Source organism: Scomber scombrus, chromosome 16 (genome assembly GCF_963691925.1).
Source record: "Scomber scombrus chromosome 16, fScoSco1.1, whole genome shotgun sequence".
Lineage (NCBI taxonomy): Eukaryota > Metazoa > Chordata > Actinopteri > Scombriformes > Scombridae > Scomber > Scomber scombrus.
In genome coordinates, this window is record NC_084985.1 from 17,264,621 (window position 1) to 17,290,196 (window position 25,576).

Genomic DNA, 25,576 nt, shown 5'->3' on the forward strand with positions numbered 1-25,576 from the left:
ACCTAACACCACACTTCCTTGATATTTGCGTAACCATAGTAGCACGTATGCACATCAGAGTACATGCAACAGTGCTTAGTCAGTCTATGTATTTTAACAGGTTCTCATTAACAGTGGTTGAAATATCTTTTTCATTTTTTGCCTGTCTGGTATTATAAATAAAGATCCAGTTGTAGTTTTGACTAATTAATAGTTTTTTCATGAGATATTTTTGAAGTCCAGAGAAGAAAAATGAACACACAAAGAGCAGCCATTATAACAAAGGTTTTCTCATCATATGCAGACACTGAGCAAATATGTGTTTTTTTTTGTGTTATGGTGGCATCTGTATCAATGTGTTGGAGTGGCAATTGAAATGCAATGATTAACTTAGCACTGCCAACAGCATATTACATTCACAAACAAACAAAGCTACTGTATTTTCTCATGTCTCTATTCTATGAAGAATGTAGAAAGAATACAAGAAAACAAAAAAGCATGAATCCAGATTTAGAGGCTCAGTTTTCACTCCTAAGAACTGAACTTCAAAAACAGCAACAAAAAAGAACTTACTTTAAAAAAAAGACATGACCCCATGGTGTTTATTGTTAGTAGAAGCAATAGTGGTGGCAGCTTCAATGTTTGCTGCTGAGTAATTGAACATTCTCTAGAAATTAAGAACATTTTGTCTTATTGTGCTCATGTTAGGGAATGTTACACTTCTACAATCTATTTAATTCAAGTGGGAAGTGACAACAACAATAAAAAAAAACAGCAAACAGTGTGGTGATGGAATCCTAAGTCCGGTGCCCAAAAAATGGGCAAAACAATGAAGACTGGTGGATTGTCCCGAAACTTGCTAAAATGAGCCAGGGGGGCGGGATTGTCCAAAAAATTTAAATGCTTCTCTTTTTGAGGAAATGGATATTACAACCTCTTCGGCTTGGCTTAATAAGTTCTACGCATATAAAATATAGAGATGAGATATGATGTCGCTTCTCATTGAAATGTCTTGCGAAACAGAGAGAAGCATTTTTGATTGTTTATTTCAACAGTTCATTTCCAGGAGGCATGAATTAGGACTTTCCAATCTAGTTTGTAGTTTTGTTGTTTTAACAAAAATGTCATGTAAATGATATTATAGGACCATGATATCATAATCAATCGTCTTGAAAAGTGGGTTGCTCTACCAAAAGCTAAAAACGTCTCTTAAATTTAAACTTCTACACTTCTTTTAATAGTTGCATTTGATTTCTTTTGTTCTTTTTTTAATCTTGTTTTATTCTCTTTTTATGTAGCACTTGGTGAATTTATTTTGTTGTAAAGCATTTGAGCTGCATTTATTGTATGAAAGGTGTTATGCAAATAAAGTTATTATGTGTGCATATATACGGACAAAATATGGTGTCAACGATGTGATTTATTGGACACACCCCTTGCCTACCTGATTGGCCTGAAGTCAATGTCAGCATCAAGTAATCCACCAATATTACCTGATACTGACACATATCTAGATGCACATTATTAGCTATTGTTTTGATTATATATATATATATATATATTTATATATATATAAAAAACAATAACTAATAAAGGTTAATTTATATTAACCTTTTGAGTTTTTTCTGTTTTTTAAATACCCTATTTAAATGCTGCTTGTAATATGTTTGAACATTGTTCTATTAATATAGTTCTTCTATAGTACAAGTGTAGTTGGAGTGTTGAAAAGCACTAAATACACATTCTCTCAAACACATAAACAAACTCACACACCCAGGAGTTTGTTTCATATAAAAACAACTTTAATGAGCTGAGCTCAATCTGCAGATTTCTCAACAGAACACAAACATTTCACAGATATAAGACGGACTGAGCCGTTTGACCAAATACACATCAGCTGTGTTTTATGTGCTTGTGTAACGTTCAGTCTAAAAAAAAAAAAAAAAAAGTGACTACTGGAGAGTTACAGACTTCAATTTTTACTGTTCCTGAACACTACACCAGTGTTACATTTTCACGTGTGTCCTTGATGAAGGTGGATTGGTGCATCTGTCCGGTCTTGTGGTCAGATCAAGTGTGGCTTGCCGCTGGAGGACCGGGCTGAGTTGGTGCTATCCCATCAGGCTGTGAGGACGGGTCTGAGGTGTAATAGAAGAAATTAGCCTCATGACACCCACTGAATCAGACAATGCTCAAAATACAACCATCGTTTTAAACCACTAACAGTAAAAAAGTACTCACACATGCCATTGGGAGCTCCAGGGTGTCGAGGGGCCATCGGCTGGGCATTCCCTCCAATGGGCATCATCCGGTTGGGCATGGGCTGGCCTGAAGAAGGGGGCATGAAAGTAACAAAAATTTCACAAGTGAGAACTTAAGATCTGAGTGACACCAGATGTGAATGTGGTTTGCTGCGCTCTGAAAAAGTTGATGGCTTATGGGGAGTTTCATTTGTTTTACTGGGGGGGTGTGTGTGCGTGGCCAGACCTGATTGCTGCATTGTGAATCCTGGCTGCACCTGCTGCTCCCTCTGCTGGCGCACTTTCATCTCTGCCTGCTTCAGCTGCTCAGTGTGGAACGTCTGCCTCTCAGACAGTAGCTGCTGCCGCTGCTGCTCCAGCTGCAATGACAACACATACACATGATCTATGAGTGATATGAACTTCCACATGTAAACAATGAGGAGAAGAAATGCTAACAGAGGTCAAAATCATCATCTAATCATATGGACTTTTTGAAATGTTATAAAGTATAGCTGATGGTTTTAAAAAGAACAAGCAGAGCATGTTCACTCACAGCCTCTTTCTCACGGTCCATTATGGTCTCCAGCTCCTCAAAGTGCCTCAGCTTGATCTCCAGCTTCTTCATCTGTGTTTCCACCAGCAGAGCCACCAGGGACTTGATCTTTCTCTCTTCGACTGCCGCTAAGTGCTGTGAATACAGAAGGAAAAAGATGGAGAAAGTTAGAAATCGCAAGAAGAGACACACAAGAAACAGGGTGTGGTAAAAGCTTGCGACAAGTAAATCAAAAAGGTAGTGGAGGGAAAGATAATGAGGGAACACATTGAGGTGGAGGAGAAAAGATAAGAGGTGAGAGGAGACTAGAATAAATTGGGTGTGACAGAGCGTGTCAGCGATGCAGAGGGAAAATAAAAATAGACTAAGTAAGAAAACTGCCAAATCAATCATCACCAACCAGGGCTGGGACAATAATTGATCTGACTATACATCTTGATGGAAAACATTTTAAGTGGGCACACCACCACAGGTTATTGTTAAAACTCTTTATCACAGTAGCTGGCCATGACGATGGGTAGGAACATTTCTCTGCCACACAGACAGAAAACAAACAGACTTACACTGATGTATTTAATACTGATAAATCTCGTAGCAACACACATGACACCCTTTTCAGTTAAGGATAATCTAGGGTTTATCAAAATAGCATGTTAAATTGTTTATGTTAGTCATTTTAATTGTAAAACACTGTCACACAAAGGCCAAAAACCATTCTTACAATAAGCAAACTTACTGTAAATACTGTATGTTTCAACTGCACTGTTAAATCCAATAATTATCAAAATGACAATGTATACGGTGTCAATTTTTTGTCATAACATTACTTATCTCTGGTTTATTCTGACGAGGATATGTTTATATCATTTAGAAGAGCACAGCCAGGCCTTAAAGCGATCTCCAAAATGGTGCTAGTCTTGGTTGCTAGGAAACCTTTGACATAACTGAAAAAAGCCCCTATTTAAAATGACAGCAATTTCTTCACATGAAGTCCCTGTGATTGGTCCGTTTTGAAGTTGAAGGGGCGGGGCTTTACCTTAGCCTTTGTAGCAGCAGAGGCCAGAGCCGATGCTGCTGCAGTGGCAACGCTGCCCTCCACCAGGTCCAGCTCCATCACTCTCCTCCCCTCATCCCCTTCTCCCTCTCGCCGCCCTACGCTGTCGTCGTCATCTCCCCTCGCTGGAACAAAGGGGGGATTCTTTTTAATATAGAAAACGTGCATATAGACACACATACAGTCAACCCGCAAATACATATTCTGCACATATATACGTACCGTCTCTCTCCTCTGCAAGTATATTTTCAGCATTTTCTCTTTTGACTAGTACTGCCTCCATTTTTGCCCCACTGGCTTCCACTTTTAGTCCATCTGCCCTAGCCGGGGCCTTAAACAGATCCAAACACACATTCAGGGTAAACAACGGAAATCATCAGCAGATACAATATGCCTGTAAAAGTCATGCTCTTGTTGGCACATCACCTGATTTGAAGAAGAGTTTGTTTCCATTTTTTCTGCATCCACTGATTCTGAAGGACAGAAAAAAGTATAATGTATATAAAATCACAGAAAAAAAAAATAGAGAAAAAAATGTAATTGTGTGTGACTACTTGTGTATGTACTTCAATCTCACCTGTCTTTTCAGGTTGGTTGGAAATTTCAAAGACTTTATCGATGGACTCCTCCTGCACTTTGGAAAACTCCTCTGAAGAAGAACATGTACAGTCACCACACATTTTTATTTTAATTACACGTTTACAACATTTCAATTATAGACTACACACAAATTAACATGCTCTTCCTCTCTCTCCGTCCGCTCACCCAGTGCAGCCTTAGCTGCCGCTGATGCCACCCGTGGATCCACCACAGATGCCAGGAAGGCCACAGTGCTCATTACGGGGTTCTCTGATTGGCTGAAAGGCACGGGCTGGTACGCCAGTGGGCCGAGGGAAGCCGAGGAATCTTCCAAGTAAGGGTCTTCTATTGGCAGACGAAGGAAGTGGAGGATACATTCGTCCTGCGTTCTGGAGCCCACGTGCTCTGAAACTTTGTTCCAGTCATCTCTGTAAACCTCTAAGGCCTGAGAGAGTCAGAGGTAGGTAAGGTAAAAATCATTTGTGTGTAAATTAATCCACTGTTAAAACACAAGTTGTTACATTGTTAAAAGACCCCAAAAAATAAGTGATGGTCTTACCTCTAATAACAAAAGTGTCTCTTGCTCTGTCCATTCCCTTCCTGCACTCGCTCCTTTAGTCTGAGACAGAGGTCATAAGAGTAATGTAAGAATGATAGTAGTAACTTTTTAAACACCTAATATCAGTAAAACATAGGAATGGAAAATAGGTTGGGGAGAGTGAGTAAACTTATACAAATACAGTACATGTATTGAGTACATGCAGTACAACATATCCAAAAAAGGAAAAAAAAGATTTAAACAACTTTGAACAAAGATTATTTTCTGTATGTTTGTGTTGTTGTTGTGTGATACCTTTGGGTGTTTCCTGGCATAGATGTCTGTGCGCAGACCAAAGTTCTGGCTGTCTGAAGGCTTCTCTCTGCTCTTTTCTGGGAAAAACAACATATGCTGCGACGCTGACACCTGCAAGAGTGAGAGTAAGTGGCAGAATTTGTCTGGAAATTTTACGATTAAAATACAAGCTTGCTGAGTTATTCTTTGTCATGTGTTCTGCATGTATGTGTGTGTTTACCTGCAGAGGTTTGTGTTGCAGGGGGGCCAGCCCGGACGGTGTGTCAGCCAGTACGTTGAAATGAGGAGTGGGTGGGGGTCCCATGGGGAGAGGTCTGCTCTCTGCATCCACCTGGTAGTTAATCATACCCCACTGCTCCAAAAACGCATGAACCCTGGACACAAAGAATATTTTTTCTTTCTTTTCATTTTTCTGTGTTCCAGGTAAAACTGCCTCCACAAATACGACGATGTTAATACACTGATAAATAAACATCTGTCATGCTGAGATTAAAAATAAAAGCTGTTCTTGAACTGCTGATCCATTAACTACACCTCACACCTCATGTTCCTTCCCACCATTAACAGATTTAATTCATTAACACAATCACACAGCTGAGCACTCACACATGACACCTAATTTAGCCACCACTGGGTGCAAACACCCACACACTAAGTTATACCTCATTATAGCACAGACGTCTCCAGTGAGGTTGCGTCTGCAGGAGGTTGAACTCAGGTATTCCTGGGGGTTAAGTCGGTACGTGTCGATCATGAAGTTACGGTAGGCCAGGAAGCTGCAATGTACAGGGAAGATCATGCTGTTAGCTATATTCAACCTTTGATTTTAAGTTTTTGCGGATGCATGAATGTCAGCTGTACTCACATTTCTGGAGATTTTGACTTGTTCTTTCCATTGAAGAATTCAGGGAGTGCACGCTTTTCTATTGAGTGGATGCTGGAAAATATTGACACAAAAGGTTTTTAGGGTTAAAACTTTTAATTTATAGTTAAGGTCCAGATTTGGAAAAGCCAGGTAAGGAAACTACAAACAGAGTGCAGAAATGTACCCTTTTTCAAGTGAAAACAGGTGCATTTCTATGTATTTACTTACCTATTATAATTGAACCAAGAAGTGTAACTCGGTATTATGATATGATGTGTTTGTTCTGTGATGTTTTCCTCTCCCTCTGATAGGCGTGGTATCTCTCCTCTCCCCTCCTCATCCTCCTGATGTAGCATCCACACAGTGTAAATTTAATGATATGTTTACATTACTGTCTTAAACAAAAAATAAGAAAACCCTACAGACCACTCCAGTCCTGCTGCATTTCAAAGAAACATTTTGAACATATGAAAATTGCATATTTACCCTTCCTGGGAAATCATCCTCTGGTTCATCTGAGAGAGAAAATAATTGAGGGATGGGTTAAAATTCAAGGTGCACACACGCAAACAAAAGAGACGTTTTTAAAAAGGAGCAAACAGTCTAAGCTTAAAGCTTAAGCTTGGTACCAGACTTCTGAATCTCTGGTTTATTCTGTAATTCAAACAGAACTGTGAAATACAATTCAGTCTCACTATCCAGCTACATGCTTGTAAGTGTACAGTCAGTCCAAATAACTGATAGCATGTGTGTCACCTAAATGCAACACACTCTTAAAGAAGTGATCACCTGAAACAATCAAAAAACTACTGCAACAGATGAATTTTATTTGAGGTATTCAGATGCATGTACACAGGGTACATTCCTCTGTAAACATTAACAATAACATACAAACTTACCCAGGTCTGCCATAGTCCCTCCTTTGACAGGAATATTCTCACTGTCCTTTTTCAGGTTGACTACAAAGAGAGAGAGAATGAAATAAATGTGAAAATCTGCTGTAATGTGGGGCATTTTTCTCATTTATGCTAACTTTAATTATTTTACCATTCTTGGGTAGTATGACCTCCTCCATGTTAGGGACCGGAGTAGGGTCCTCCATGTCTTTGGTCAGGTCCTCTTCTGGCTCTTCTTCTTGTTGTCCACGCCTTCTCCTGTGCACACACACATATACAAATGAATGATGAAACCATGCAAAGAAACACCATGCAGAAGACAAACATTGCTTGGATGAAACTGATATGTCTTACCCCTTCTTTCCTTTCTTCCTGCCTTCAGAGGAAGGAGGAGATGGGGAGCGTCTTCTCTTTTTGAATGGTGTGGACTTTGAGTCCTGCTACACATTGTGATAGTACAAAGAAAGTCAGAATTTAAGTGTCATTGGCTGAAACATAAAAGATCCAGACCCTTAACATTAAAAAAAACATCCATTACAACCTCCATTACTGTAAGATCTATTCAAATCCATTCACTCTCTGTAATTGAATTGAAGTTCAAATATTTAATTGTAATCTAATAAAAACACTTTTCCCTTGACAAGCCTTCCTGTGCCTACATCTTCACACAAACCTGGTCATCTCGGAGGTGAATGCGCTGGCGGAGAATGACTGGTACATTCCTCTCATCCACACAATAGTCTTCCTCGTTCATCCACTCGTTGAAAACATCTGTGTCCAGAACCCAGCCAGAATGGACCTGAAGCACACACATCCACAAATAAAATGAGAATTAAATTGGGAGTTAAGAAGTAAGCTATTATATATTAGTGCATCTCATCAATGACTTTAATAAACACACATCAGAGCATATCACCAAATGCTACTAAAATTGTATGTGAGCAGATAAATCAATATTGCTTTTTTGTATGTGGTTTTCTTTGTATATATATTTGTATGCATTTTGTTGAGTCTGACTTTAATTCTATTGATCTAATTAAGTGCAATACCTTCCTACTATGTCATCTTTTTTAACTGTGTGTGCGTCTTGTTTTTATCTGGTTGTCTTGTTTTTTATTGTTTTAAAAGTACAAATAGAGAATGTAATCTCATTATATGTTTAATATAATGACAATAAAGCTTTCAATTCTATTCTAATAGGCTTCTCTGAGTTTTAGAGATCACATAAAAGCATTCATTTTTATATGGACTTTGGTCTGTTCCTGTTCTAAGCATATCAAATTGTAGCAAAACACAAAATTGTAGCTACACAAGGCGACAGCCCTAACAGGTGCCAGAAAGTTCATTTCAGACACTGAGTACAGCTCAATGTAGTGTCAAATTGTGCAGTGTAAAATAACATTATATGGTTTGATCTAGTAAAATGCGGCAACAAATGGAACAACGCAGGAGTTTGTAAGCATCTGTGTGCTCACCCTCCAAGGTTTTTCTGGATGTGGTGGCTCTTCAACTTCTCTTTCAACATCACTGGAGGACAACCAACTGTCATAACTGTTGAAATGAGAATGAAAATGAAAATAATGGTTTAGTATTCTTAGTAAGTGTGAAAACATCTGTGGTTGCTCATGTGTGTTCATGCATTACCTGTCAGGGTGCATGCCCCAATGTACCAAGACATGGTTGTCTTTTCGCATGACTGGACGCATCCATTCATCTGAGAATAGATGTGTTTAAAACAAGGCAGCAGGTTAATTCCCAGTGCTTTATAAAGATAAAGCACACACTCACACACAGAATAAATGACTGACCTTCTTCTGTAGAAGCAGGTGAGGGATATATGTGGTGGCTGGCAAGCACTCTGTCCTCTGTGAGTGTACCCTGTGGAAGGATACAATGTGAGCCAGTAGCAATGAGACTGAACTACATTATCAGCCAGACATGCCTCGGGATACTTTTTTAAATCTGTAATTCTAGCATAACATTCTTTATTCTTATTTGGCCTGTGTAACCATCTATCCACTTATCCCCAACTCTCCTCTGAAGCACTTTACCTGGTGCTTGGTGATGATACCAGTCAGTCTGCCAGCCAGCTCCTGGTCCAGTGTGGGGTCCAGATATACCACAGGCAGTGACATACAGTTGTTCTAATGACACACAAAAGTACACATTCATCAATGGGGTGTCCTTTGTGAGCTGGAGCGTGCGTGTGTGTGTCTGTCTTTGTAGATGCGTCTTTGTCACCTGTGTCAGTGCTCTTTCAATAGTACTAAACATCTCCACATTCCTTTCAGTTCTTGATGGATTCTGCAAGTCAAACCTTCTCCTGTGAAGGGAGGCAGGGGAAAAAAAGCATCAACGGCATGTGAAATACTTTTCTTGTGACACTGAATCAGTATGAATCAGTAAAGGTTAAGACTTATGATTGTTATGAACCAGTAAAAGATGATAATCATGTGGTTAAACTAGTATGGTTAATGATCATTTGATTGATATACATGACTATTAATCATAACAAGCCATGTGCCATTTATGTTTATATTAAATCCAGAAATAATGGTAACTCAAAATGACTATATTGACTGCCAATGCATTACAACATTGAAGATCATCTTTGATGTCATTGGAGACATCACTAAGGGCGAATGATCTGTAATTAATGATGAAAAATCCCTGGATTTGTGAAAACAAGGAGTAGTTGAGGGAAAATAAGTTCCACAGTAGGAGGAGATTAATTGAGTATACAAGACTGTGTTTTCAGTTTTCTGCATCAGTGTCTGCTCCATGGACCAACATTGATTTACTTGTGTTATGCTTAATATGTCTTTGACTGCACTGAACTCTGCCTGACTCTGTGTTTTCATGATTGTTTGAGTACTTTTCTTTGTTCATGGGTTAAATATGTTGTGGAACACTTCAAGTTTTATTGGCCAAGCTGAAGGATCTTTTTCCCTGACAGACATGGTAAAGAGGAATCAAACAAATGAAGGGCAGGTTAGTGTAGGATACCACTGTGAAACGGCAGAAGCATAGGAGGCTTGCTACTCACCAGCCTTGCTCAGCCTTGAACTTGTAAGCGGTGCCAAGAATGTGGCAGAGTCCACCTCCTGCCCGCAGGTCCAGAAAGCATTGTGCCTGCAGAAGAATGACTAGTTACTAACTAAAACTGTTTATTTAGCTTTTTGTTTATGTTTCAACCACTATTGCTAGATTTACAGACATCTTACATTTCATTACCACAATGGAGCTAGGCTTTTAGCTTTAATATATTGAGTTCTTATCATTTACTGTCAAGAGTGAGTGATTAAATTCTTGTGTTTACCTTTAGTGTCTATGTAGCTATGGACATACAACATGGTGATGTCAAACACCTTGAAATCAACATGCATTACAACAGCTGGAGACTTTGGAAGCTGCTTACAGTCAGAGGTGTTCTACAATGAGTAATATTAGGGGGGAGAACATTGTGACAGTGATGAACAGTAAGAGGCAGACTCACAGGCAGTTTGGTGAGAGCAGGACTGGTAGCTTGTCTGCCAAACGCATCCTCTTGAAACTGAAGAAGCTGCAGGGTCACTGCAGCCAGAGCCTGACAAGATGGAGCATCCACCAGCACATACTAAACACAGATACACACATTTAGAGACTGTGAGGAGGACCATTTTTTCATCGTCATGCGGCATCTTATCAAGGGTCGTCAACTCAACAACTGTATTTGGTCTGATTAACCTTTCGGATTTAACCATTTTAACTTCATCTTTTATATTTCTATTTAAAGTAGGAATAGCACTATTTAACTCCAGGGCACAAATCTCACTGGCCAGTGTAAACATAACGTTATCCAGCATGAGATGTTTGTTTACAGTGTGAGCCATCAGGACTTGCTAGCGGAGGGAAGGCGGCTAGTTTCTTAGCTAACTACCTTTTTGTACTGCTTCCCGATCCACTGTCGCACCACCTCCAGCTGGGCTAAAGTATCTGGACTCTCCCAGAACCTGGCGGACGGACTGCTGTCTTTTTTCCGGTGTGTGGCCGTCAATGAGCTGCTCTGGCTTGACCCTGGAATCTCCAGGTTTGCTCCTCCGGACATTGTAGCCATTATAACCCGAGATTAATCTTAAACGGGGGAACAAAACTGGCTAGCGCGTTTGCTAGCGTTTTGGTGGTCTCGTTTTCTCTCGCGAGATGACTCGCAATTTCCGCAGTACAAAATTATATTTTGTCATTTTTTAAAATGTTCTTTTTCATATTCAAGCGTTTTTCAGATGGATTGATTGCTTTGTTTTATTCAGCGATACCTGAATAAAATATGCAAAAAAATTATGCAAACCATCAAATACAAATTCATGACAGGCTAGGACTTTTAGCTTGAACAAGGAAATTGTTGTGCAGGACATGTGAGTTGAAGTTACACAGTAGCAGATAATTTGTTATTTAATGCTTTAATTAACAATCACCTAGTTTCATTTATGACTATGTGGGAGAGCGTACTTCATGCACTGTTCTTTTTTTGGCTTTCGGTTTATCTGCGTTTTTTGTATTGCAGTAATTTCCGTTGTGTCGCAATTATTCAGTCATAGTGTCTGTTAGGAAAAACTAACTCCTGTTCAGCTGACTGTCTGCTAAACTGTGGTTAGTCTGTTTCTAGTGTCATTTTCTTTTCCGTCGCATTCTATAATTGGATGTCTGCAAAACCTCAGAGCCATAACTTACCCTCCACAAGCCACTCTGCATGGGAAGTGGAAAACACTACAGTGAATAACATTAACTCGATCTTCTCCATGTCTTTCCTAGACCCTGAGATCCCATGGGTGTTCAGGGTCTTACTACCTATGTGGAGGGCAACAGAAACTTCCTCCAAGATGTGAAGTTCAGGGACAGTCGACTGGTTATCGATGGCTGCAGTCTGTATTTTCGCCTTTACTTTACCCACGGTTTGGACCAACAGAATGGAGGAGACTACGATGCTTTTGCGTGCCTGCTCACCCAGTTCCTCGATGCACTGGCAGCCTGTAACATCCAGCCATATGTGGTCCTGGATGGAGGTAAGGATTGCGACCCAGTCAAATTCCTATACTCCATTAGTTCCTTCATAATCAGCAAACTCAACTTATTACAGTTTCTGATAATAATGATACCCAATAATTATAATATGTAAGAATCATGCTTCTTTACAACTGTCTTTAGTTAAAACCAATTCAGGGATTCATTTCTATTTGCAGAGACACATTAATTTAAATGCAATTTATTTGATTTTAATCGGCATTAATAAACACAACTCAAACACATTTATAAAGTTGTCTAATTTTAACTTAAATATTCCATCCAGAAATGTTTTAAGATGTAAAATACTCTTCTTTGAATAATAATTTGTGTCTGATAAGATTTCCCCCCAAAAAAGTTTAATTACCCTTTTAAAATCTTTAATATTACACCTCCTCCTCCTCCCTCATAAAAATATAGAATCTATGAGTACACAAATATATTTTATTTCAAAGGTTTTCCTGCTGGACACAAGAGTTAAGTTCATTATCAGTGTTTATGCTCTGGAGGCTTCAAGTTTCCATTTCACATTTATTTGAATATTGAAACACGACTGACTGCAAACTATCTGTTGTCACTAATCATGCTTGTAGGCTTACCCTTTAAATTAAACTTAAACAATGAGCACAGAGAAACGTTCCACTTTCAGCAAATGAATGTGAAAACAGCCTTTTAGTGTCAAAGTCTGCACATGCATCATTCTGCACAGTGAAGCTCGAACTTTAAACTGTGGGAACATAAAGAAACATTTTTAAATTATAAACTATAGTCAGATGTGATTGATGTGGGCATTCATTGATACATTAATCATACAACATAGGAAAAAAACAGTTTGTTCAGCCTATACAAATAGGTTTGTCTGCAGTTGTAAGACCCAAAAATATTTAATTTCTGTCTCTTTTTGTTATTTTAAGGGATGGACCCCAGTGATAAGAAGTTTCCCACTCTGCGGCAGCGTATTCAGTCCAAGATAAAGGAAGCTGACAGTTTATCTCATGGCCGTAATGGCTCTGTTCTTCCCATCATCACTAGAGATGTCTTCACTCAGGTCCTCATCCAGAGAGGAGTCCCACTGGTCCAGTGTGCAGCTGAGGCCGACTGGGAGATTGCATGTTTGGCTCACCAGTGGAACTGTCCAGTTCTGACCAATGACAGTGATTTTTATATCTTTGACCTGCCAGGTGTGGTTAGTCACATGATTTTTCTTAAAGTACTTAAATGAGTTGATAATATCCTTCTGTAATGAATGGGAGTGTGATTATCCCTTGATTGTTCAGTTTTACACAGTGTATTCTGTATGTCTTTTATTTTCTTATTTTAGGTGGTTACCTGCCACTCAAGTTTTTCCAGTGGACCAACCTTAACGGTAAAGCCTCTCACCGCTATATCTTGGCTCGGTGCTACACCACTAATAGTCTGTGTCGCTGGTTTGGGGGCATGAACCAGGAGTTGCTACCCTTATTTGCTGTCCTGACTGGTAATGACTATGGGACTCCAAAAGATGCTGATACACTTTTTGCTGTGCTAGATTTGAGTGCATGTAGGGGAGGTGGTGGCAGGGGTAGAGGTCGAGCACCCTCCTCCCGCATTGAGGGCCTCCTCCATTGGCTGTCCTCTTTCCCTAGTCCAGTGGAAGCCCTGGAGGAAGTGAGCAGGCTAATAGGGGAGACGGGCAGTAGGGGAAAGAGAGGACAGAAGGGTGGGCTGAGTTCTCAACTGTGGGCAGGTATGCAGGAGTACCATATCACCCCTCAAAGCTCTCTGGCTTACTGGTTCTCTGGAGGTCAGGTACTTCCAGGAGGGCAGAACTCTACACTTGCACAGCTACCACAGTGCCTGTCATGGGCTGCAGCGCAGGGGCTTTTGGCTCCCTCGGTAGTGGATGCTTTAGTGATGCGCAGGGTCTTGCTCATCCCACAGGTGGAGAACAGCAAGCTACCCAGCAGCCACTGTAGTTCCATAGCTATACGGCAGGCTATATATGGGATATTACTGCAGGGAGGTCAAGGTAACATAACTCAAGGAAGAGGGGGGAGTATACAGCAATTGAACGGACCAGGAGGTGCTGTTCATCCACAACATGTTAGGACAGAAGAACATATCAGCCAGGGGATGAGAGGTGGTAGAGGTCGAGGGGGAAGGGGACGTGGAGGTAGGGGTCAGGGCAATGTTTCTCCCTTACAGCAGGGTGAAAATGTAGGTTTTAGCATTGAAGAAGCAGCTGGTGTAGCTACAGTGCAGTCTCAGGGCTCCAGTGCCACCATGTGTGTGGAAGAATATGACCGTCTGGACCTGAACTTGAAGAAAAACCAAGTGGAGGTGCATTCACTTAAAACCCCTTTATGCATGGATACACTCAGCCAGGTAAACATGACAACAAAACTAATTTAAATTCGGGTTCATACTGTTTGGAAATGATCAGTTGTTAAGATTCATGTCATTTCTCAATGTTGTGCCTTGATTTCATGCAGGCTCCTGCAGCAGCTCGTCTTGGTGTCTTGTTAGAAGTCTTAGGTGTTAAGGAGATTGACCTGGCTCTTGCTCCTCTCCACTTGAGGCTGGCTGTAGCAGTGACAGGTTTCTGGTTGCGAGAGGCCATACCAACACCCACACAGCTCCAGGTCCAGGCTTTGGTGCTGGGCATGGTTTATGGAGAGTTGTCTTGGAATAATCAGCCCGGAGCTAACCACTACCAACCTGCTGGTTAGTCATACTGTTTAGCATGCTACGTGTTGCTCCCCAAGCACATTTTGTGGTTTGCCAAAAACGAAACAAAGCAAACTGTTCTAAACATAATGATCTAAAACCTGTTGCTGGTGTGCACCATTCCAGTCCCACAGCCAAACTGGGCCGCAGAACGCAATGTGTTGGCAGGGCTGGATCGTCACCGTGTGAGAGCAGGGGAGAGAAGGGGCTTTGATGTCGGAGCGGCTCACAGTTTTAGCCAATGGCAGGCCTGCCTCTGGAGTTTGCTGTGTCTTAATCAGCTATTACTGTTACCACTGCCTGAACCACACCTGTCATGGTAAGACAGGATAAAAAGGAGAGATAATAAACTGCAATTTCCACCTATTCATCCATATAAGGTCAATGATAACCAGAGCTGTATCTAATGTCTATTTTTCATTGAGGATTAATCTGCCAATTATTTCTTTTATCATTTAGTCTGTCAGATGTGAAAAATGGACATTACAGTTTGCCAGAAAAAATAAATTGCTTATCCTGTCATTCAGTTTATTTGCACAAGTTTTTAAATAACTCTCAAGATTATTATCTGCAAATACCACCATGACAAAGTGTAACTTTGCTTCCTCTCCCTCTATGTGTGTTTCTCAGGTTGTTTAGTGGTACCTTGGTGCACGGTCTCTTCAGATATCAGAAGGGGGGCCGAGCTGCTGAATCCCTCTTACCTGGGGGTTCCTTGTCTGGACAACTCTACTTCTCCCTGCTGGATGCTGTGAAGAGCTGCAGCTCCAAAACCCATTCCTCCTCTTCTGCAGCGGGTAGGGGGAGGAGAGGCAGAGGACGAGGACGGGGAAGCAGAGGAAGAGGGGGAGGTAGGAGAGGAGCAGGGGGAGGGGGCAGAGGGACTGAGGAGATCAATAACAGGTTTGCGCTACTTATGAGTGAGGAAGAGTTTGATGATGATTAATGGGGAGGCGGAGAGCACTGAAACAGAAACACATTGATATGAAGCACTTAATAGAGACCAAATTATATTCTAGTGGATTATAAAAGATGCTCAGGGAATGATGCAAATTGTCATTTTCAATTGAACACATCTTAATGTTAACCACCATGCTTCTACCTTTGTAACCATATTGCACTAATCTACCCTTCCTCAGTAGCGACCTGCTTATGTTTTAATTTATTCTTGCAGATTCAAATCATGTATCAAATGTTTTCCCAAAGCACGTTCTTGCCATATTTTAACTGATTTATGAGATGTTTTTATCAGATAAATGTCACTTGTTTTCAAGTGGACAGTTTTGTGTTCAGTAATATCAACACAAAATCTGAACATAGAGATGTCTTGTATCCAGAATTGGCAGCTAATGTCATCTCAATGTGCAACATATCATTTTTATCAGGTGCTTTAATATCCCATGAATTTTCTGAGTTGTGTACTAATATTTTATTATAATTAAAAAAAAAGTCAAACTCATCTACATGTTTTTTTTAAATGATCACAGACACACAATTTTTATTCTTTCTCTATAAACACTGTTTAAAGTTACAACTTATTAAAGGATAGTTATTAAATATATACACAACATTAAAATATTAATATACTCTACTATATGCATTTTAGGAGATAGTACACAAGCAAAAAAAAAACAAATCACCAAGTTCTTCTTTAAAAGGACCAAGAAATCGAATTTAAAAAATCTGACAAGCTGAGATATCTTCAATATACTCAGACTATTTGATGATGGTAAACTGATATTGCAACTCACTCTAATTCACTTTTCATACATTTGTGGATTGTGTTCCACTCCCAGATGAACCTACAATTCTAGTATGGCTAAAAGATAAAGAGACATTTGGATACAGGAGACCGCTGAATACAGAACATTAATAGCCTGCTTCCTGAATATGCATGTAATTATTTACATTAGTGTGTGCTGGCATGACATGAAGACAATACTCATGTACATCAAGCTCAGCTAATTCACTGGATACCACAACTTCATTTCCACTAAATCTCCCTTGTGTCCTATGAAGATGATGAGGTTGTGGCAGATGAAGAAGCGCCAGCTGTAGTGTGTGCCTGAGATTCTATGAGGTCCATGTCCTCATCCTCATTCACTCCACATGTGTCAACCACACAGATCAAGCAGCTGGTGACTGGAAACGCTCGCACCTTGCTGCAAGTCACCCACCTGGACACAAAGAAGAAAAACTGACTTACAAACATCATGAAACTGGAATAAATGCAAATAAATCCAAACTGAATTCAGAGTTTATATTTGTTTTATTAAACTAATATTGAGTCAAATTTTTACACAAACCTGTCTGTGTCGATGTGGTACTCCAGGACGTGTCCAAGCCGCCCAACCCCTTGAAATCCTGCCAGCACATAGATTGTATCGCCCACGGCCTCACACTTCACCGTAACACCTCGCCATGGCATTGCCGAGGCAGCACGCCATTCATTAGTGGCGATGTCGTAGTACTCCAGAGAGTCCAGTCCACCTAGAAAGACACAAAAGTAGAAAAATTAGTTTCTTTACATCACGTCTCTATACTTACACAAAGAGTATGATGAAAACAGCACTGTAGCAGTGTAGTAGCTGTAGTAATGTTTGTATTATTACCCAGTGCCCCCTGACCTCCAACAGCATAGATCCTGTTGTTGACCACCACCAACCCGTGGTTCTTTCTGGCCACTCTCATCCCAGACAGCTCCTTCCATCTGAAGACAGAAAAAAGGAGACAGATGCAGGTAAGAAAACAAGAAGATAGTGATGTTAAAATGTAAAAATATAGTGTAATAGAGAATACAAACAGTCACATGCAGGAGTGCAACCAGAACAATATGCGAATCACCACTTTTATGCCTTTGTGTACACATCATAATCATGTAAAATGCTTGTCATACAAAATTGCTCTTATGGTAAAGAGTTCATATCTTTCTAAACTTTTTTTCCTTACATTTGTTTGTATTAATATGTCAGAGTGAACGTCATACTGTGTACAGTGTATTTCTGTGACTCACTGTTGTGTGTTGGGATCATAGACCTCACAGTTGTTGAGGACCCTGCCAGAGACGTTATTGCCCACTGTTCCTCCACAGACATAGATGAGCCCATTGGCTTCCACTGAGCCGTGGCTGCAGCGGGCCATCAGCATGCTGCTTTTCACCTGCCATGACTCTGTCCTGGTGTCGTAGCACTCAAAAAGGTCCAAGGCTGAGCTGCCTGCAGACACGTACACAGTGCATAACATCATGATTAAGTATATAAAGAAGTAAGTGGTATTTCTCCCATGAAAGATAATCAACTCCGCTACACTGATGGCACATATTATCTCTTTTTTGAATGAAACTTCTCAAGACTTGGAAAATATCACTGTAAAGATTGCTACTTTTTCTTAACCACACCAGACTTAATTTATGCATACCATAATAACATTCAAATATCCTTTAACCCATTCAGTAGATACTGAACATCCCCAACTCACAGGTCCAACACCCCTTCCCACATCCATGTTCTCACCCACTTCCGACCCCCCAGATGTGTAGATCTTGCCCTGGGCAGCACAGGCAGCCAGGCTGTCGCGAGGTGTGGGAGGACCCAGCTTGGAGTACCAGCTGTCCTTCAGGACATTGTAGCAGTCCATACGTTTTATGGGGAAGAGCTGTGAACCACCCAGGATGTACACTACATTGTCCCAGAAGACAGCTGTGGCATCCCGGCGCTTCTCAAAGGGGCAGCGGATGTCTGTCCAGCTGGAGTCCTGCATGGAAAGCAGGACTGACTTGACTTGGACTATACAAAGCTGTGCTATATTGTTGTTTGTGCAATACATAATCCAGAAAGGGTGAGAACAAAAGTACTTATAAACTGTCAAATTTTCATAATTTGAGAAATTATTCTTATTTGTTGACAGTCAACACTTTAAAACCCAAAAGTAGTTGAAGAATCCTCTCAACTGAAACCCCAAATTTAAGTTCTTGGATTTCACACTGAAATATACTTAAAGGTATATGTCTACACAATATCTGTTGACTTGACCGCCCATTGGGATTGATTTGTTTGCACATGCAACCAAGTACCTTTGGGTTGAAGTAGCGGCAGGATTGTGGCTGGGAGCCTCCAAACAAAGCGATTCTGTAATCGTGCTTCTTGCGACGTGGGCGGCTGCTTTCACCAAGGTCCTCCCGGTCCTCCAGAGACAGTAAGTGGTAGCGCATCCCACCTTAGACAAAAGCACATGCCGTTTTTTGTTTTGTGTGAGACTGTGTTATGTAAAACAGACCTAAAATTTAAGGATGTAGATATAACGCCAGTGTCTCACTATGGGAACACCTCCTGCGTGACCTCGTCAGAAGCTGAAATAACATTTCACCACCCCTAATTGGCTGGCACTAGTGATGCCTATACCAGGAAAGTATGGAGTTGTTCATTCACAAGAAGCTCACCTTTTTCTTGTTTCCATATCAAGGAGGGTGGTCTGGTGAGAGACACTTGTGCTAATCAGAGAACAAGGATCTTATCTATAACTTTAAGGTCTCTTTCATAGCATTTGTTTTGTGTCTTCAGTGGCACTTCACAAAGGAGAAGCCACTTTCTAAGAAGAGCCAGTACTGAGGACTGAATGTGCCACGGTTTTTGTCGTGACATCCAACCTATAAAAGCTAGCAAAAATGTTGGGCGAGGCATGCAGCCGCATACACCTCTTAAATAGAAATTCCCTTACAGAGAGACCACAAGATTGCTAAGTGAGTGGAGTGGAGTGTGCATGTAAGCCAGCAGAAGGCTAAAGACCCTTGCCAGTGTAAGCCAGGACAATAGCCCCCACTATCCAGTGGGACTGAAGCTATTGGACACAGTCTTACCCAAATGTGGTTTTGTCTAAGACACAAATAACTGGTCGCCCTTTCTAAAACCCTCCTGTCCACATGAATATGCAGCAAAATAACTGGACACAGACTATGCAAACACTGATGCTCCTCATAGAAGAAAAGTGGAAGATAAAAAGCGGCCAGTTCTATAGGGGAGCACGAACCTATAACCCTTAAAATAAATACAGGGTTAGGCTCTAGTTGGGCCATCAGGGCCAACAGCGAACCCAACATTGTTTGAGGGTAAAATGTTGCCCCTGCAAAACAGCTTAGTTTCACCCCTTCCAGGGATAAAAATGCTTCGGCTCAGACATTGTTTTGGGTGAGCCCTATGAAAGTAATGCGTTGAGCCAGGGTCATTACACTGTCAGGATAGCAGAAGCGTTGAGGGTTCTCACTGACAGAGCCACTGCCTTGTAGCACTTATCGGTGAGACTAAACTGGAAGCACTCAGTCTTTGAGGAAAGAGACAGAGCGGAAGAAGAGACGTCTCTGTGTGAAAGTGGCTCCCTACCAGTGGCTGCAGGGGTGGCATCTGGTGGACAGTGTGGGATTCCATCCCCTCACAATCCAACAGGGAACCTCCAGCAATGGGATGTCTCTCACGTTATGGCCTTTTGTTCCATGTTCCCGCTATCTTGTCAAGTAGCCCTGGGAGAACACAGACCACTTCCTTCCCCATCTCTTTCACTGTACATTCCTTCCTGATATAGATGGCACCAGTGCCAGCCAAAGTCATACCGGAGGTGTTCCCATAGTGAGACATGAAATGAATGCTATGAAAGATGAGCATGATTCAATCAGTATTATATATATTATTATGTCTACATCTAAATTACAGTCTGTGTGTGTATGTGTGTGTGTGTGTGTGTGTGTATGGGATTTGTGTCTCTCTACGCACTGATGACCATCTTGAGGCACTGTGGGTTTTCCTGGATGAGAGGTTCAGCCTGCACTGTCTTGGACAGGAAGGTTTTGGAGACCAGGGGGAAGCGAACACACTCCAGCACCTCCACCATATACTGCTGTCTGTTACACACATCGTACTTCAACCATCGCACCGCAGCGTCATAAATCTACAAAAGTCAACAACAAAATATGGATGAAAATACCAGTGACAAGGTAAGTTCTTTTTTAGCTAAATCTATTCCTCAGGGTGTCCTCTTAAACATTTTTTTTTAATTACAGCAAACAATAAATCAAGCATGGAGTCACAGAATGTTGTGTGTTTATATATTATTCCATGTACCTGGGCCTCAGCACGGACAGTGAGTTTGTCCTGGTGCAGTAGATATGTGAGCTGTGTGACGTCTAGTTGCAGGAACTCATCCAATTTGTAGACTTCAGTGAAGTGTAGCTGGAAAAAGTCCTCTGCTGCTGCCTTCAGCTCAGGACAGTCCATACAATCTGCCAAGGATGAGATTCCTGCAGGAGGACAGAATAAGGAGCACTGAGTCAAAGGAGTTTCCCTGCCTTGCCAGAAGAAGCATAATTCACTCAGCTAGAATAGGGATGCACTGACTTTTTCAGTCTTGATACTGATACCTGAGCTTGGGGATTGGTACTCAACATCAAGTACGAATCCGATAACAGTGTTTAATTAATAAATTGTATGCCTCACTGTGTGGAAGAGACTGGGATCATTATTTTAAGGAAAAAAATCAGGCTTGACTTAAACAGTGCTTTCCTTACTTTGTAAAACAAAATAACAAATAAATACATAGATATAAATTTACTGAATTGTTATTTATGAAAATAATGGTATTTGATACCTGATCCAGCTATCTGAGTCAGTATCAGACTGATATCCAATATCAGTATTGGTACTGATGCATCTCTAAGCAAGAATTTATAGTTCCTTAGTCTAGGTATTATTCAATAACTGATGTTGGTGACTCAAAAAATTAAGGGGGACCAATTATGCTTTTCCTTGTCGTCAGTCATATAATGCTAGAATGTCCGATGTTCATGTTGAACATGCTCAAAATGTCAAATATTGAATTAAACAGCACAGCATGCAAGGTCACTGCTCTGCTTAACCAACATTATAGCATTTTTTCATGGTTTATCCATGCCAAACCATGACTTAAGTCAAGTTGGCACACTGACTGTTTTTTCCATTACACAGCATAGCAAAGTAAAACTTTAGCTGTTTCTTCTTGTACTACTCCTCCCTGCATTATTTTTAACTGATCTGCTGAACAAAGGTCTCTTATTATTTAGTAAAGCAAGAATTGTTGGGTTTGCATCAGTGGTAACTTGGCACAACTCTGATGCAGCTGCCTGACAGCAGGTTTTCAGAAAGCTGGTGAATCAGAACAGAGTGGGCTCATCGGGAGGGGGCCTTAGGAGAATGGAGCTAAGACTACCTGTTTGAGACAGAGGCTGAACTGAGGGGCTGCATAAAAGGCTAGTGCAAGATTAATAAGGATATTTTTTAACTGTGAATCATGCAATGCTACCCTATTGAGGTCCTAGAATGAAAATATAAAGCTGGAAATTAGCATAAAAGGTCCCCTTTAAGGATCAAAGCAAGTGAGATAAAAGTTACTTAATTGCATTTATGTTCTCACCCAGGCAGTTTGTCGCATCAATCTGTCCTTTGAGGAACTCCACACACATTTTCTTTACCGGCTCAATCTGGTACTGGTTGGCTGCATCCAGCAACGACTGGACATTACTGCTGTTCACTGAAATACTGGCACACACATACATAAGCCTTACCATTAAAAGTAACAGCTGGAACAGGTGGATCTTCTATAAATGTAGTTACTTTTGGACAACACTAGTCACCACAGCTGTGCTCTACTTTTAGCCAAGCTTCTTACCGGGCTGTGTAGATAAATTCAATCAATAGCTCAATGATCTCAGGCTCAGCACTCCTGAGTTCAACCTCATGGGACATCGACTCCATCATTCTGGCTGGAATTGAGAGAAAAGGATAAGGATGCATAGGAATTAAACACATCTAACAATATATGGTGACATGAAACAAAATGGCTCAAAATTGTTCCTGATTGGTGTGGCAAACAGTTTCCAAGAACTCATAATTAAGGATATTCTACAGGGCAGCCTTTGACTTTATCATTCGTTATGGTATCACAACATGGTTAGGTAACCTGTCCGTTAAACTCAAACAACTCCTAAACATGATCAGAAGGGCTGGAAAATAAATATTGGCATGATGCCCCCATCTTCTCTCCAGGAGATATTTGAGGAGACAGTGAGGAAGGAGATTCTTACAGTCACCTGTGACCCAAACCGCATCCTTCACAAAGAGTATGAGCCGATACTTTCAGGAAGGAAGGTACAGGTAAAGTGAACAGGTATACATTTTCCAACTATCAATCAAACTACTGAACAGTAAGAGATGAAGTGTGTGTGTGTGTGTGTGTGTGTGTGTGTGTGTGTGTGTGTGTGTGTGTGTGTGTGTGTGTGTGTGTGTGTGTGTGTGTGTGTGTGTGTGTTGCGCAATACTCTTGGTGTGTATTTTCTAATCTATATGAATCTATGTGTGTGATACTGCATGTTAACTGTAGTTTGATTGTACATGTATACGGATATGTTGCTACATCACCTATGCTCTTTTGAATGCCCAAGACCACGTTCTCCTAAAGGAGACAGTAAAGGCTAATCTTTTCTTAATCTTTTATCGTAAATTTGGTTTACAAAATTAATCATTTTGGTATATTGACCATAATCTATGATTCTGCCTTTTTATCTAGAGCTAAAATATTCATGCTGAGAAAAGTTTGATATCTTTTTCATTTGATTATTCTGACTAGTAATGATGATCATAATATCTAAATATGTGACAGGGGTTTTACGATAAGTTTATGATTATAGTTAACTTTGATTCTTTTAGCATTTTAGAGTTGTTTGAGTTTAACGGACAGGTTACCAAACCATTTTGTGTTACCATAACGAATCTAAATCTTAATACTACAATAGTACAGATTTCATTACTTTATACAGGTGCTTATTTTGCATTTTTGAAACACATCCCTGCATCGATGATACAATGTTCTATCAGAAATCACACTGTCTCCAGCAGCAGAGGCAATATCCTCACTGCGGTGGTCCACAAGGGCTCAATGTACAGAATATCAAGTGTGTCTGTTGATGAAGAGGCTGTTATATCCTGTTGCTGTAAATGCTGCCTGTCTGAAGACAGTGCCCGCCCTTTCCCTTACCTTTTGATGTTTACAATACCTTTATCCCTTAACTGATTAAGTCTGGGAGCCCCTTCGTATCCCCTGTAAGGTAAACCTTGATCTTGTTTTATCTCACACGTTAGGTCTGAAAGTAAATGCCTCCTTTCTCCCTTCCTTTTGATTTGATCACAATAACTTTGACCACTAATCCCAAATCTATTTGCTTATGGTCTGATCACCGCACCTCAGCCCACAGTATAACTGTCCCTCTGCTCTGGGTCAGTCTACTGTGTCAGACCCGCTCTGTGTCTGTAAGATCAACATATTCTGGAAAACTAATAAAACCACTAAGTTATAGAAAACTGTGAAGAAGGACTTGAGTGATTTTCTTCAACACTGTTCATGATTATGTGTGAGTGTTTGTGCACACTTACTGGTGAACATAAGGCTGAAGAAATGGCTGGCAGCAGCTAGCACTACTCTGTGGGCAGAAATGTGTTTCCCCTGAACCACCAGGGTCACATCACACAGGGTACCCTGAAGACACACACACACGCGCGCGCGCGCACACACACACACACACACACACACACACACACACACACACACACACACACACACACACACACACACACACACACACACACACACACACACACACACACACACACACACACACACACACACACACACACACACACACACACACACAGGTATCAAGACCAGCTGAATAACATACATGTACAAAACTGTATGCGCACAGCTGCACACACACACACACACACACATATATATATATATATATATATAGGCCTACCATAAGCAACATATTTTTACAGACTCACCTGCTTCCTCAGGTTGTTCATGGCTCCCATGATACTGGACAGCTGCCTGTACTCTTCTTTGGTGGCACACTTCCTCTCTGTCTTCTTCTTGGAGCATGACGCTTTCTCAGGTGGGGCTATGCCAGTCATGTCTGGCTGCTTAATGTTACCTGTACAGCCAGATTAAACAACAACACTTTCAGCACCGCAGTCAACCTGCAATGAGCAGCTGCAGTCTCTTTGTTGTCGCTGTCACTGTTAGTCCGTCAGTTTGAGCCACCAGCAGATGAGATTTTACGGATTAAAATGGACACAAGTTTAACTACAGGTTCTCTCTCAAAGGGAAAAAAACAACATGTGGATGAATTTGCTGTCAGGTGTTAATCAAGTCTTCACACAGGTTGGCAGTATTTATTGTGGAAAGTAGGCGTTCTTCTGCATATAGATACTAGGCTGTAGTTCTATGTGTTTAGCAGATCACAAACCATCTTTAAAGGTGCATACCGCCACCTGCTGGACCGGAGTGTGCAGAGTCATCTGAAAATTGATCACACCCTTATTTCCTAAATATGTATTTTATTTTCACGTTTATATTAATGTTATGATGATTATTATTCTAAGTAGATTTATTTTACATCTTATGTTACATTAATGTTTTTAAATGTGTTTTTATGGTCGTTTTATATCTATTTTCATGTCATTTTTTCACATAAAGAAATAAAACATTGGCAGTTCTAAATTGACAGAACCTCACAGCAAACTTAAGCATCATGTCTTTCACACAGTGAAAGTACATTCCTTCCTGATATAGGTGGCACTAGTGCCAGCCAGGGTCTAAGTCACACCGGAGGTGTTCCCATAGTGAGATATGAAATGAATGCTATGAAAGAGAACTAGAGAACAGCTTTCATGGGGTTTTTTATGAGCATGATTCAATCAGTATTATATATATATATATTATTATGTCTA

At 40.7% G+C, this 25,576-nt stretch overlaps 3 protein-coding genes across 6 annotated transcripts; 1 reads left to right on the forward strand and 2 right to left on the reverse strand.

Annotated features, from left to right (window-relative positions):
- Nucleotides 1-1,765: 1,765 nt before the first annotated feature.
- smarcc1b (SWI/SNF related, matrix associated, actin dependent regulator of chromatin, subfamily c, member 1b) lies at nt 1,766-11,175 on the reverse strand. The gene is made up of 28 exons (XM_062435484.1): nt 10,942-11,175; nt 10,519-10,638; nt 10,069-10,154; nt 9,264-9,345; nt 9,074-9,166; nt 8,831-8,900; nt 8,667-8,736; nt 8,498-8,573; nt 7,696-7,821; nt 7,377-7,462; nt 7,174-7,280; nt 7,026-7,085; nt 6,613-6,641; nt 6,355-6,470; nt 6,127-6,198; nt 5,924-6,037; nt 5,482-5,635; nt 5,262-5,372; nt 4,968-5,027; nt 4,595-4,853; nt 4,407-4,478; nt 4,256-4,302; nt 4,052-4,160; nt 3,812-3,954; nt 2,776-2,910; nt 2,467-2,599; nt 2,221-2,307; nt 1,766-2,117 (listed from the first exon to the last, which is right to left on the reverse strand). Exons 1-28 carry the CDS (start codon nt 11,116-11,118, stop codon nt 2,050-2,052), a joined length of 2,862 nt encoding a protein of 953 aa, XP_062291468.1. The 5' UTR covers nt 11,119-11,175; the 3' UTR covers nt 1,766-2,049.
- Nucleotides 10,964-15,714, forward strand: aste1b (asteroid homolog 1b). 3 transcript variants are annotated; one of them, XM_062435485.1, is made up of 7 exons: nt 10,964-11,091; nt 11,814-12,064; nt 12,977-13,243; nt 13,384-14,426; nt 14,534-14,765; nt 14,895-15,087; nt 15,399-15,714. In XM_062435485.1, the coding sequence occupies exons 2-7, from the start codon at nt 11,827-11,829 to the stop codon at nt 15,712-15,714; spliced, it is 2,289 nt and encodes a 762-aa protein (XP_062291469.1). In that variant the 5' UTR covers nt 10,964-11,091; nt 11,814-11,826. The 3 variants fall into 3 exon arrangements, with proteins under 3 accessions (XP_062291469.1, XP_062291472.1, XP_062291470.1); XM_062435488.1 differs by having other exon boundaries at nt 10,964-11,043; XM_062435486.1 differs by lacking the exon at nt 10,964-11,091 and adding an exon at nt 11,290-11,416.
- Nucleotides 15,715-16,779: 1,065 nt separating this feature from the next.
- klhl7 (kelch-like family member 7) lies at nt 16,780-25,035 on the reverse strand. Of its 2 annotated transcripts, none has more exons than XM_062435490.1 (12): nt 24,629-25,035; nt 24,218-24,320; nt 22,458-22,551; nt 22,203-22,327; nt 20,879-21,054; nt 20,531-20,705; nt 18,841-18,983; nt 18,281-18,521; nt 17,782-17,983; nt 17,396-17,478; nt 17,075-17,258; nt 16,780-16,945 (listed from the first exon to the last, which is right to left on the reverse strand). In XM_062435490.1, the coding sequence occupies exons 1-12, from the start codon at nt 24,755-24,757 to the stop codon at nt 16,780-16,782; spliced, it is 1,821 nt and encodes a 606-aa protein (XP_062291474.1). In that variant the 5' UTR covers nt 24,758-25,035. The 2 variants fall into 2 exon arrangements, with proteins under 2 accessions (XP_062291474.1, XP_062291473.1); XM_062435489.1 differs by having other exon boundaries at nt 17,381-17,478.
- Nucleotides 25,036-25,576: the final 541 nt, after the last annotated feature.